This window comes from Neodiprion virginianus, chromosome 3, assembly GCF_021901495.1.
Source record: "Neodiprion virginianus isolate iyNeoVirg1 chromosome 3, iyNeoVirg1.1, whole genome shotgun sequence".
Classification (NCBI taxonomy): domain Eukaryota; kingdom Metazoa; phylum Arthropoda; class Insecta; order Hymenoptera; family Diprionidae; genus Neodiprion; species Neodiprion virginianus.
Window position 1 is genome coordinate 338,212 of NC_060879.1, and position 12,107 is coordinate 350,318.

The 12,107-nt window shown below is 41.1% G+C and overlaps 1 protein-coding gene across 6 annotated transcripts in view; it reads right to left on the reverse strand.

Annotated features, from left to right (window-relative positions):
- Window positions 1-11,617, reverse strand: part of LOC124301626 (monocarboxylate transporter 10) — a 35,232-nt gene extending 23,615 nt beyond the window's left edge. For 3 of the 6 annotated variants that reach the window (XM_046756944.1, XM_046756943.1, XM_046756939.1), the window contains exons 1-5: window positions 11,201-11,617; window positions 7,766-8,382; window positions 780-931; window positions 392-665; window positions 67-205 (exon numbers count right to left, since the gene is read on the reverse strand). In XM_046756944.1, coding sequence (XP_046612900.1) covers window positions 67-205; window positions 392-665; window positions 780-931; window positions 7,766-8,294 — 1,094 coding nt within the window. In that variant the 5' untranslated portion in view covers window positions 8,295-8,382; window positions 11,201-11,617. Of the gene's footprint in view, window positions 1-66; window positions 206-391; window positions 666-779; window positions 932-7,765; window positions 8,383-9,003; window positions 9,568-11,200 lie in introns of those variants that run through there. The other 3 variants (XM_046756942.1, XM_046756941.1, XM_046756940.1) reach the window with 3 other exon arrangements.
- Window positions 11,618-12,107: the final 490 nt, after the last annotated feature.

A 12,107-nucleotide genomic window follows, 5' to 3' on the forward strand; every position in this document is an offset into this window, starting at 1 on the left:
ACTCTTTTAATTCAGCACACATTGTTTATTTCTATTAATGAAAATATTGTATCAGGTTTAACTTGCCCGAAAAGTGCTAAGGGAATTGCGGTAGCCCAAATGACGTAGCGTTTCCTCTTCCACATTGAGATGTTGATCACCTCTTTCAGTTTTAATTGGAAGTTGAAACGGCCTGCGGCACATCTTTCGGGTGACGATGATGGCGCTGCACAGTTTAGGGCGCATCAACAACATTCACAATGCAATCCTTAGCTACTGTCAAGAGTTTCATTATTGGCATGAACGTAAAATTTTTTTTTCTATTATTCTCAAATCGAGGAATCCAAATACTTGGGTTACATATACTCTAAATGATACGTGGAATTGGATTACGTTTTTCCTATATACTCACGTAGCAAAGGCTTGAATAGTACGGCGCAAGCCATGACACCCGCGGTAAGGGCGGCCAGACTAATAAGCAAACCCTTCATGCCAACGCTGTCAAGTAGAGCTTGCATGACGTACGGCATGGCAACCGTGAAGGCGGAACTACCCGCCGTCACAATGCCATTTACCAGACCCGATCGTCGCTTGAAATAGTGACCAAGGATGACCAGACTAGGTGTGTAAGCGAGGCTAGCACCCAGACCATACATTATAGCGTACGTTAAGTACATGACCTCTATCTGCAATTAAACGCGATAATTTACCGTCCCAGTGTGTTTCATACAACTTTGATTTATTTTTTCTCGTGCCTACGTTTTTCATTGAATTTCGAAATAAAATAAACGAAATCAGACCTTCTGCCAAATAAAGGAAGATATAAACAATCCCAACGTCGCGAGGCCACCACCAAGGAGGGTCGTCATTTGTACCCCAATTTTATCCGTGAGAATACCGGCGACCGGTGACATAAGGAACATCATACCAATCGCCAAGGAAGTCACTAGGGCTGCAAAACAGAGGAAACATAAGTAGGTATATCTATATACAGTAGATACTTGCTTACAAATATGGATGCGTAAAAATCATGTTTTCCTGAACTATCATTACTCAGTATAGACGATGGAAAGTACATGTGTAAGCAGTAATCACTTGAGCCATGATCAGATAAGAAGGCCATCGATCATCGAGGAAGAAACGGAGATAATCTCTGGACGGCCCAAGATTGTCGCACCATCATTTGTGTAACATATGCAATATGTATACTATACATGTGCTTCAAACAAATCTAAGTGTTGATGATAAGTGAAACTCACACTCCACAATCGTCATGTAAAGATGTTGTGATATATGTGTGTTCCTAAAAATTCTAATCGCTACATAATATGAGTGATAGAAGTACAGTACCCCGTCCGCATAGAGGCCCTCCGAATAGGGCCGCCTCTCCTCATCCTTGCTCGAGTAGAGGGTGATCGAAAAGCTATGTCGCGAAATTGCTGTTAATATCAAGAAAAAAACTGTGAGGTCGGAATAATGACAGACATAACTAAGAGTGAGCATTTTTATATGCAATATTTCAGATTTGTGCAAAACGTATTCAAGTTCAAGAACATGGATAACCCCGGGCCAACTCCGATTTCGAGCAATCAAAGTCGCATATCGCTCTGCAGATATATATATTCCAGCGATAAAAGTGTCACTTTATACGATTTACAAATGATCACTTGCCCATAAATGTCTTTCGTAATTCTCAAATATATAGAGTTATTATGAGAGGAGTTATCGCACGGATGAGCGTCTGCAAAGAAACTGAAAGAAAATCTGTTCATCAAATGAGAAATTCATTCAACGCAAGGCACAAGGTACATGGGAAATTCTACGTGGTATAATCGACCTGACCTAAATCTTGACCCTCTCAAAGCCAGTTCAAACATTGTGAAATATTTTTGCTACATCGTAAGAGTGCGTGATTTCTGTGAATTTTTATTCAAGAACGATTATACGATAGCAGCCGATGAAATATAATAATATTCGCCAATCGCCAACGTCCAAGTTTAAGTGAAGTATAAATCGAAAACCATAGGTCGTACAGAAAAAGCTATAAGGCACAAAAATTTCCATTCTGAAGCGCTTTCATACATTTTATCGGCAGCTATCGTCTTTAAACGTCTTCGAATAAAAAATGTACCAATAATCACAATACTTTCATGAAATAATAAAAACATTTTACAAAATCTGAACCGGTTTAGAGAGAGTCAGGATTTCGGTCAGTGGATTTCCCCATATGCCTAGTTATATGGAGTTTTTACATACGTCTGTGTATATCTCTATACTTCGTCATCGTCGAGTCTCCAGCCATGTCTCAAGGAGGCGACCTGGCAATTTGCTATAACTACTTGAAAACAGACAATAAGTGGCAATTAAACACCGTAGGGTGTCTCCGGGAAGCTAATATATCGTTTCGTCGATAATGGTGACAAAAAACTCACAAGAGAGGAAATCCAAGGCAATGTGATTTCATCACGTAATTCACTCTGACGTCTTGTTCGGAATATATTCTAAATAATATCGTATCTCTGCAGAATGCGGTGCGGGTCCATCGAATGTTTCATAAGTATACATAGTATACATAATATACATATATATATATGCACGACAAATTCATGATTGTCAAGGCGAGATCTATTATACATATGCATACGTGTCCACTAGGCTCGGTTTATTCTGTTACCAATCTAGACGCGGTTTTGTTTCCTCTGCAGCTAGATACATACATATAGGAAATACGAAGCCCTCGGTAATGAAATCAACCAAGTCAGATGTAACATTCATGTGTTGGTATTGTAAAACATGAGATAAAAAAAAGATTTACGATGACCCTGATCGAAGGAAGTTGATTTAGGCACGTGATAAACTTTAATATCTGTGGCGTGCTCGCGTTACAGGCAACGAGTAAAGCTATATCTTTCATACCCAATACGACGATAAATAAGTATTCCTATTCGGATACTACTACAAAAGCACAGGGACTGACTGTTAAAGCGAGATCGAAAAATGTATCGCAAGTTGTCGCAGATAACGATTGCCAGATTGTCTGATTGGATTTGGCGCTTAAATTATTGACACGTATTTGTGTCCGTCCAGCGCTTGCATCTTCGATTCGATGCAACCAACTTTTCATATGCGTTAAATTTTCTTCTAAACTCTCCCTTGAATTTGGATGGATACAAAACGCAGCTTCGTAATTATACCTTAGAGAATTTATAGAAAGATGCAACGGAGTAAATTGTAATCGGTATAATCACTGCTTGTTGGAATTCGAGAGCGATTCTTTTGCTCATAAATCCGGCGCGAACAGTTTCGAATGCATCGAAACGTACTGTGATTGAATTTTTTCATAGCCAATTAGTTATTCGGCACCAGCAAGATCTGGAACGCAAGATTAACGACAAGTATACAAGGAAGTAAAGGCCTTATACTTCTTAGTGATCCAAAATGGCAATTCTTTCGGTAGGGCGTTGCCTATTTAATTGGCTAATTTCACTACTAAATTTGGTTGCCATTCTCATGCCGCCGGGTGAATGCCTCGTGCAGTCCTAAATGACGATTATGTTAGACCTGAATTAATCGTAAATTAAACGTTCGTTAATCGTAATTGGGGTCAAGTAATGTCTCTACCAATTCAATTTCTTTCATTGTTAGTCGCTTATCGTTAAGATAAATCATAAATTTACATCAAGTATCAGTAATGAATTGATTTTTTATATTTCATCATTAAGTGTTCGCGCTCCACACGCCACCGTGATACCTTCCCCCAATACTTGCTGCTTCGTCGCGTCGTTATTCGGTAATGATTTGCCAGTGTTAAACTACGGTAATGAAAGAACCGTTTTTGCGAATATTATGCAAAGATAATTATTCCACCACCCGTCTGCAGTGGCAACATAATAAGCCGAGCCGGTATAAATAAAGACATGGCATGCTTATGTAGTACGCCCCCGCCTGATATCCTGGTCAACTCGTGCACAATTGGTGCTAGGAATTGCTAATCGCCCATAGTTCAAACGGAGACAAGCCACCACTACGGCTACATTAAATTGACGACGTAATACCCGTTGTTAGGTACTCGCACCTATGGGAATACTAATTTTAAGCTTGGTCGTCCCGATAGGTACCATTTACTCAGCATCTAACCCAATTTTCACTGTAGTAGTGCAGTAATCGATACCAACAGAGTAACGTAATACCAGCTACAACACAATATTATTATAATCTTTCAAATGGACTACGCTTCCTCCTTCGTGAGGAAATATATGTATGTATGTATAAATTTTGTTGTGCACACATATAATATAATAACCAGGGTAGTTATGGTAGGTGGGAGGTGTTCCGCGAACGATATTATAGGAAAAGCCGCACGAGTCACGAGATAACTCCGTGACGCATGGACCGATGATCGATTCTATACGAAGATCAACAAGTTGTTGGGCTCCTGTTGTATATCTACGTCAACGTCGACGTCGACATGGAGTCGAGGATCTGTTGTAGATACGGGTGAGTTATAATAAGTTGCCAGCGTTTGCTCGGTAATGTAACAGCATTTGGCGAATCATCGCGGTGTACCAATGTGTACAATAATGATAGTTATAATGATAATAATAATAAACTATAAAGATGCACAGTGTATGCGAGCTAGTTTGCATTGGGTAGGTACATAGAATTGCGTTGTCTTGTAGTATGATTGATGCGACGATAGCCATTTGCCTCAATGATAACGCGGGCGTCGTTCACCGCCGGATGGACTTTTGGACTCTTTACTTTAACCCCCCCCCCCCCCCCCATCTAATATTATCCATGTTGTTTACGACCGTCCCAGACACGTTCGTTCGTGCCTTAAAATTCCAAATTTGACCAGAAGTTTTCGTCCATGCGAAGATCCGAACTTCAATATTCTATGCTTAATTGTTTCTATTTTTCTTTTTCCAGAAAACACTCGTAACTATTTCGTCGCGACACTTATACAGGTAGTGGATATAATTATTTACGTAGGCAATTAAAAATCGAAGTGATTGAGAGCTATATCGTGCTTGGTATAAAATACAAATTGCACGAAATTTTCGATGGGTACGAGAGTCTGGATGGAGTAACGAATGAAAAGCTTAGAAGCCAAGATTGCACCAGGCCGAAGTTAAAACGTTCGCAATTGTTCGGTCGAAAATAAAAGATTGTCCGCGAAATTGCAGAATTATACCAAATACTTCAAGAGACGATAAAATTTCTTCGTTATCGCCCGCACCAATATTATATGTGGGCAACAAAGTAATTGATGGAAAACTTCTTCCCCAATTACAATCCCATGCAAAAATTACGGAACGACTGTTTCGTGGAATATTCTTTCTTCCGCATACTTGATGTTTTTGACGAATACAACGAATACAGGGCGAAATTAAGATACGAATGCAAACAATTGCCTAACAATATTGTGCGTTCAATTTGCATTGAACTATACCCGACTCTTGTTCAGCTTGCCGATAAGAAAGTTAGCGTGGTACGTAAAAAGAGAGGGGCATTAAGTATCGAGATAGGATATATATAATACGGGAAAACTACAGCAATTAAACTGTTAATTAATAAATTACGTAAATATAAACAAGGCCGTTGATCCCACCCGTGATGTTATAGATGTATGGTGTGTGGCGCGTGTATGCGCGTATCAGCCTCTCCTTGTGCGTTACAAATTGATAATAATTAACGATTAAGGAGCGAAGGGTGTACCTCTTGTAAAACTTGTCGCTTCTTGTGAGGCCGCAGATTCCGATATTCTATAATTAATTATACAGCAGCCAATAAACGTCTGTGTTCTAGTTTCAAATCACGAGGAAAGGCTCAAGTTATATTGCAATTATCAACGCAAGCGGGCGGGACAAAATACGTAGACGATTGCAAGAGAGCGATAGGGAGTGTAAGAAACAACTAAGGGCGGACATGTAGAAGGGTGTAGGGGGGTGCCCTGGTTGATTTCGACGTTGACGTATCTCAAATGCAAAAAAGAGCTTATTAGTCTAATTTTATACGCAATTCTGGACAAAAACACTCCAATAAATTTTCATTTGACGCAGAAATAAATTATTGACATGAATTCTACGAATTTACTTTCGCGATTTCGTAGAATCCGCGCCATTTTTATTTTTTTTATTTCCACAACAAAGAAAAGTTTATTGGAGTCTTTTTATTCCGAATTGCGTATAAAATAGGGCTGTTAAGGGAGCTTTCCAGTGTGAAATTTTCAAAAAATCGATTTTTTTTTTTTTGCTTTATCGAATAGTATACACTCTTCCGAATATTCCCTGAAATTTTCATGCCGAAATTCAGATTATTTCGGTTACTGTACAGCATTTTTTGGAAGAAGGCAACGGAGCGCTACAGCTGCCGCGTCGGCCGTCTGCCCGTGCGACTGTTATTTCTATTGTCTCGTTCCTACCTGCACGTACATGAACTTGGCTCGCCAATTGTCGAAAATGTGTATTCGGACTATTGCATAATTTGCCGTTAATTAGCCGTAAATTAGTCGCGCGACTTATTTTTTTGTCGCACTCAATTTTCAAAAAAAAAGCGGATGGCGTGCTAAATTCTTGAAAATCAATCAATCACTGTGTGTGGCAACTAGCCCCAAAGCACGTATTCTGCGGCAAGCAGATAGTAGAAATCGCTACGCAGTGTGCTGTGTGCACCTTCAATGAAGGTTACGACCCAATTTTAAAAATTTTGAAGACGATGGGATGCACGATAGGGCCGAGCGCCGCACATTTCGCCGCTAAGTACAAGAATGCGCGCATCATCCAAGCAAACCGCCAGGCGTCCCTGGATAGCAAAGAGGTGAGGACAGCTCGTCGGACTGAACAATCCATTGAGCACGATCTTTTCGAAGAAGCAGAAGGGATATTGTACGGACCTGGCATCGCTGATTGGCCGTAAGTAAACGATTTACCTAAAATTTCCTCACTTGAAACTTTGAACGCGTTTTTCTCGAAACAGCATTTTTCAAAACGGTGTCCAACTTGGAGGGCAGAGTTTTAAAGCTATCGAGTTGAATTTTTTACACAATATTCTTAACGTCATTGTTTATCGTGCTATGGAAGCTTTTTTTTTTTTTTTGACATCTTCCTATTTTTTTGTAAAAAAAACTGCCAAAAAAAATGCTAAAATCGATACTTTTTGTTCAAACCGGCGCCATTTTTGCAAAAAAAAAAAAAAAGAAAAAAGCCTCCATAGCACGAAAGCCAATTATATACCGATCAATAATCTTTTTGTGTTTTTTGTTTCAGATCAAAATTGTGACCCCCAACGTGGACACCACATCCAAGTGCATTTTCTGCAACAATTGTTTCATCATTTTTATAGATATTAATTAATAAATAAATCGATCTTGAAAAATTGTTTAGTATTCTTCAATACCCAATTAATATACAAAAAAAAAACCAGACCGATTAGATTATTTTTTCTTTAAAAAAAAAAATCGCGAAAAACAGCGATTTTTCGGGCTGTCACACTGGAAAGCTCCCTTAAGTCCCTTTTCGCGTTTGACATGCGTGAACTTTGATATTTGGAGATACGTACGACGACGTCGAAATCGTCCAGGGCACCCCCTTTTAAAATATCTCTGGATACACTTGATAAATATACACAAATATGCAATGATACGCAATGAACGCTTGCATGTCCAAATGTGTTTACTTGTTTGGCGGGTAAAAAAACGTTGCTATTTTTAGCTGGTCGTTACCCTGCGATGCACCGGGGATCTATATGCTATAGTATAGATTTATATTATACATGTACGACTCACAGGCCTTGGAAGACGCTCCAGTTACATTCCTACTCTTGAGCATTCCTTCCAGCTGTATGTGGATGACGGAAGCGGAATTAATCACGCCCAGGATGATTCCATTAACGAAGAAACTGGCAACCATAATCACCCATGCTCTGCACCCACCGTCCGGAGGCTCAGCCTTGACCTCAGCCGACATCGGGCCGACCATCTTTTTCAAGGCACCACCGCCATGTGCGTTTAGTACCGTCGGGTTCGCGGTTTGATTCAACGGTGCCAGTTCCTCTGCAACCCCGACGACCGTCGCGTCGTTCGAAAGAGGATTTGACCATCCGTACGACGACGGGATGGAAGCACCCCGCTCGGCGTCCGTAGGTGCGGGACCGATTTCCCGAGGGAGTGAGGCGATTCCGTTCGCGTTCACCGCAGCTGACTGCGACTCCTCGCTGGAGGCGCGTTCGTCAATTTCGGCCGCGGCACCTCGAAGCTGGGAGTAAAGGTCCGGAACCGAGGCCTGCTTACCCTCTCCGCTCTCCGTCACGGTCATCCTGAGTCTCGGGTAGAAGTCTGACGAGAATGTCACTCTGGATTACCGCTAATCCTGGATACCGATTCTCCTGCTGCTAGCGTCTCGCCTGTCAAAGAGAGCGAAATTCATTAATGTCCGCGCGTCAATGTGTTCGAAATGCCTTCTGGGACCACCTACAACTTTAATCGCCAGATGAAACAGAGTTACGGCAAATGCCGAACAGCCAGCAGGTGAGAAGCTGACCGTCCTCCAAGTATCCGACCCCGCGTCTACCTTTATGGATAGGGCTTCTGCAGAGCCAGAGCGGATATAGCGTATAGATTACACGGAGGTAAGCTGCGGCCACTGTCTCAGTGCAGGGTCCTTATTCTGTAACTTTTTTGCCTATCATGAGTAAGATTTTTTTTGTTCAAAACTGCTTTTCTTGTCATTCCAAATAGAGTTTTTCTTCACCTTTGTCATCGGTACAGATTATGAGTTACAGAATATGTCCCCAGCTCTACACCGCACCGGTGTAAGTAGCAAACCTCAGCGAAAGCGTTGCAATATTTATGCGAATTCATGTGAAGACTTGAATTAATGGAAGTACTCGCAAAGCAGTTTATCTTGAAATCGCGAATTTCAGATTAATGCTCATTGTATCTCACGGGTTACAGGCAGTATCGGTCGAACAGGCGGCAATTTTAATCTATGTGGTGCTGGTGATCGACGGTGTATGTACAACGACCTTTATCATCGGTCCTGCGGGAACGGGAGATCCTTTGTCGGGGACGGATCGAGTCAACGCGGACACCGGTGAGCTATTACAGAAGCTTCGACAGTTGGGAGAGATTCCCATCCGACGTACGCGACGGCTGGGAGAAGACTGCGTCGCAAGCCACGGACCTCGGTCCACTGACCACAATCGCTCGCGGATCGGCGACACTCGATAGCTTTTGAGTTGTACGTGATTTGCAGCTTTCACGGTGCCGCAAATTCTACAAGTATCTGGTGTTGTGCTCACAGCAACTTGCACGCATACTGCTGCAACACGATATTTGTACTATGCAGAGCGTGACCGGGTCCGTGTTTTTTTTTAAACAACAAATTCGTAAATACGGTCTAGCTGGCGGACGAGAATTAGTGTTTTTCGCCTTAACTTAAAGCACTCTTGGGAGTAAATGATAGATATAGGTACTCGTATATAATCATTTCGCATCTCTTAGTTCAACTCTAGCGTTGCATTGTTAAATAAGGTATAAGCGTGGGTACACGGAGAGAAATATCTGAGAAAAATTACCCTGCTGTTACTATAATCGTGATGTAAAACACACCTAATGCAGTTTTTACCGTGCTGCATCAGAAAAATGCGTCGTCACATTTTAAATTTTGGGTCGCCGAAATACATAATTTTTAAGCAAGGTAGTAATTTTTTTTCACAAAAACCTATAATTTTTGTAACATGCATCAACAAAAACTGCAGGGTAATTTTTCTCAGATTTTTCTCTCCGTGTATGACAGAAATATATGTGTTATCACATTTATCGCTTTACGCGGAAGAGTTGTCCGAGCCGTTCGTGATTGTATGCCATGGTTTATCACAAGTTATATCTTCCCTTATTTGTAGATGTGTAATACTTATTGACCGTCATTTGATTCAAGACGGGAAATAAAGATTTCGTCGGTATATACGGTCAGAAAATATTTGTTTTAACGGCTAACGTTTCGGTGAAAGCAAAGGTTAACCTTCCTCAGAGTCTATGGTAGATATATAACATGCAGTAATTAATACATAATCTAACAATGAAACTTGACTATCATCACCATGTGAGTTACATATTTGTAAGGAAAATCATGTACATAAAATTACAAACATGTGAGTCACACGATGATGATAGTCGAGTTTCATTATTAGATTATGTATTAATTACCGCATGTTATATATTCGTCAAAGACTCTGAGGAAGGTCGACCTTAGCTTTGACCGAAACGTTAGCCGTTAAAACAAATGATTTCCGACCGTCTGTACCCACGAAATCTTTATTTTTCATCTTATTGTGAGAGAAAATGAAACGTGTATCATGTAGTCGGTACAACAAGCGCAGTAACGCAGTGAGTGCGATACCTCCTTAAAATTAGAAGCCCGCTGGCTGCGTCTCGTAAGAGGACGCAGGCTTGCGAAAAAATTACCGCGTTGGACGCATCGTGTGTATAAATGTTACAGCGTGCGAGTAGGTAGTATACCACGCCTTTAGAACAAAGAAAACCACGCTGGTACCGAAAAAGGATGGAGCGTTGCTCGCTTCCACCAGCCACAGTTAGTTCCGAAAAATCACGAAACCGCGAAACCGCAGCAACCCCGCACGTTTCACATAGGACTGCGTGCATCGCTCACGAACGTTAGGAATCATACATGTAAAATGTCCTTCGATGATGCAATGGGTTGTTTTTTTGTTTGTTTTTTTCTTTAAATTAAATATTTCACCTTTCTGCAAAATTTATTAACAAATTTCTGTCGCAGAAATATTATTCCCTGCATTTTACCAATAGGTAATTTGATATAGGTAGATATATAACATAGGATCGATCTACACCAAGCGATCACTTTATTATTATTACTTCTATTATTTTGTTGGAAAGAGAAATTGTAGTAGACTCGATATGTTTTCACGAGAGTTTTCCGAAAAATTGATCTATATTATCATAAAACGTGTATTGTATACTGTTGTGTTATATACACAGAAACAATAAATTAGTCATCGAGGCCTGGTGACACGAAAAACTGAATTACAATGTTATTTCGGTCCATCAATATTTACTCGAATATATTGTCATACGTAAACAATGAACGCGCAACGTCCTGCGCTTATCAGCTGTACCGGGAGAAATGCAATTGCAATAGTATTTACACCGAAATACATACAATACTGTATAATACTTGTGTACCTATAATATAAAGCGTGCGCGTGGTTTGAACTTGCCGCCTGCGAAAGGTCTCAGCCATGAGGTCCCCGGGATACGTGGGAACAACTGGATGCCATACCGAGATAAACGTTCCTCCACTCGAGTGATGTCCAGATGGCCGAATTCGATGTATGCACAAATGATATCCGTGTCCCCTGGCCGTATGCAAGTTCACACTATCGCAGTCTATCCAGGTGATATTCTGCAACGCAACGCGTCAGCTAATGAATCGGCGGATACATCTGCCTCCATCGCACGGTTAAATCTGGATTCACGAAAAGGGTTGGCCAATCGCTGCAGCGTTGCGTAAGATTGCGCCAATGCGATTGTAGCTCCAAGAGTACCGACACCGGATTGGGAGTGCGATGAAGACGTATATCTTGGTCACGTTTATTTTGGCACGTGGCGACTGGCGTCCTGCCGATACGCTTTCCCATGACTAATTCACTAGACCGGAGATGAGCCGGATTAGCCTGATAGAGTTCATACTCTCGTTTTTCCTGAACCTCATTTGGCAGCGTGATCTGACACAAAATCAATTTTTTAAACACTTTTTGATACATCGTGGACGGTAAATTCAGGTTGATTACCGTCCCGTACTGTGTCGTGCTTTACTTGTACTCCGAAAGGTTATAAGGAAAAGCCCGAAAAGCCGGTGCTAATATTTCTCGTATCTCCCGAGGATTAACGCCCTCTGATCGGATTTTTGCTAAGGTATCTACAAACGTCGCGACGGTTATCGGTGGTGTTATTCACTATCACTACATAGAGTAAGTATAAATCGATTACCGACATTCGATTCCCATCACAGTTTTCCCAACATGTATTTACCGTTCAGGTAACTCGAGAATTATTTCTAAAACCTATTTCGCAACAAAGAACGGTACTA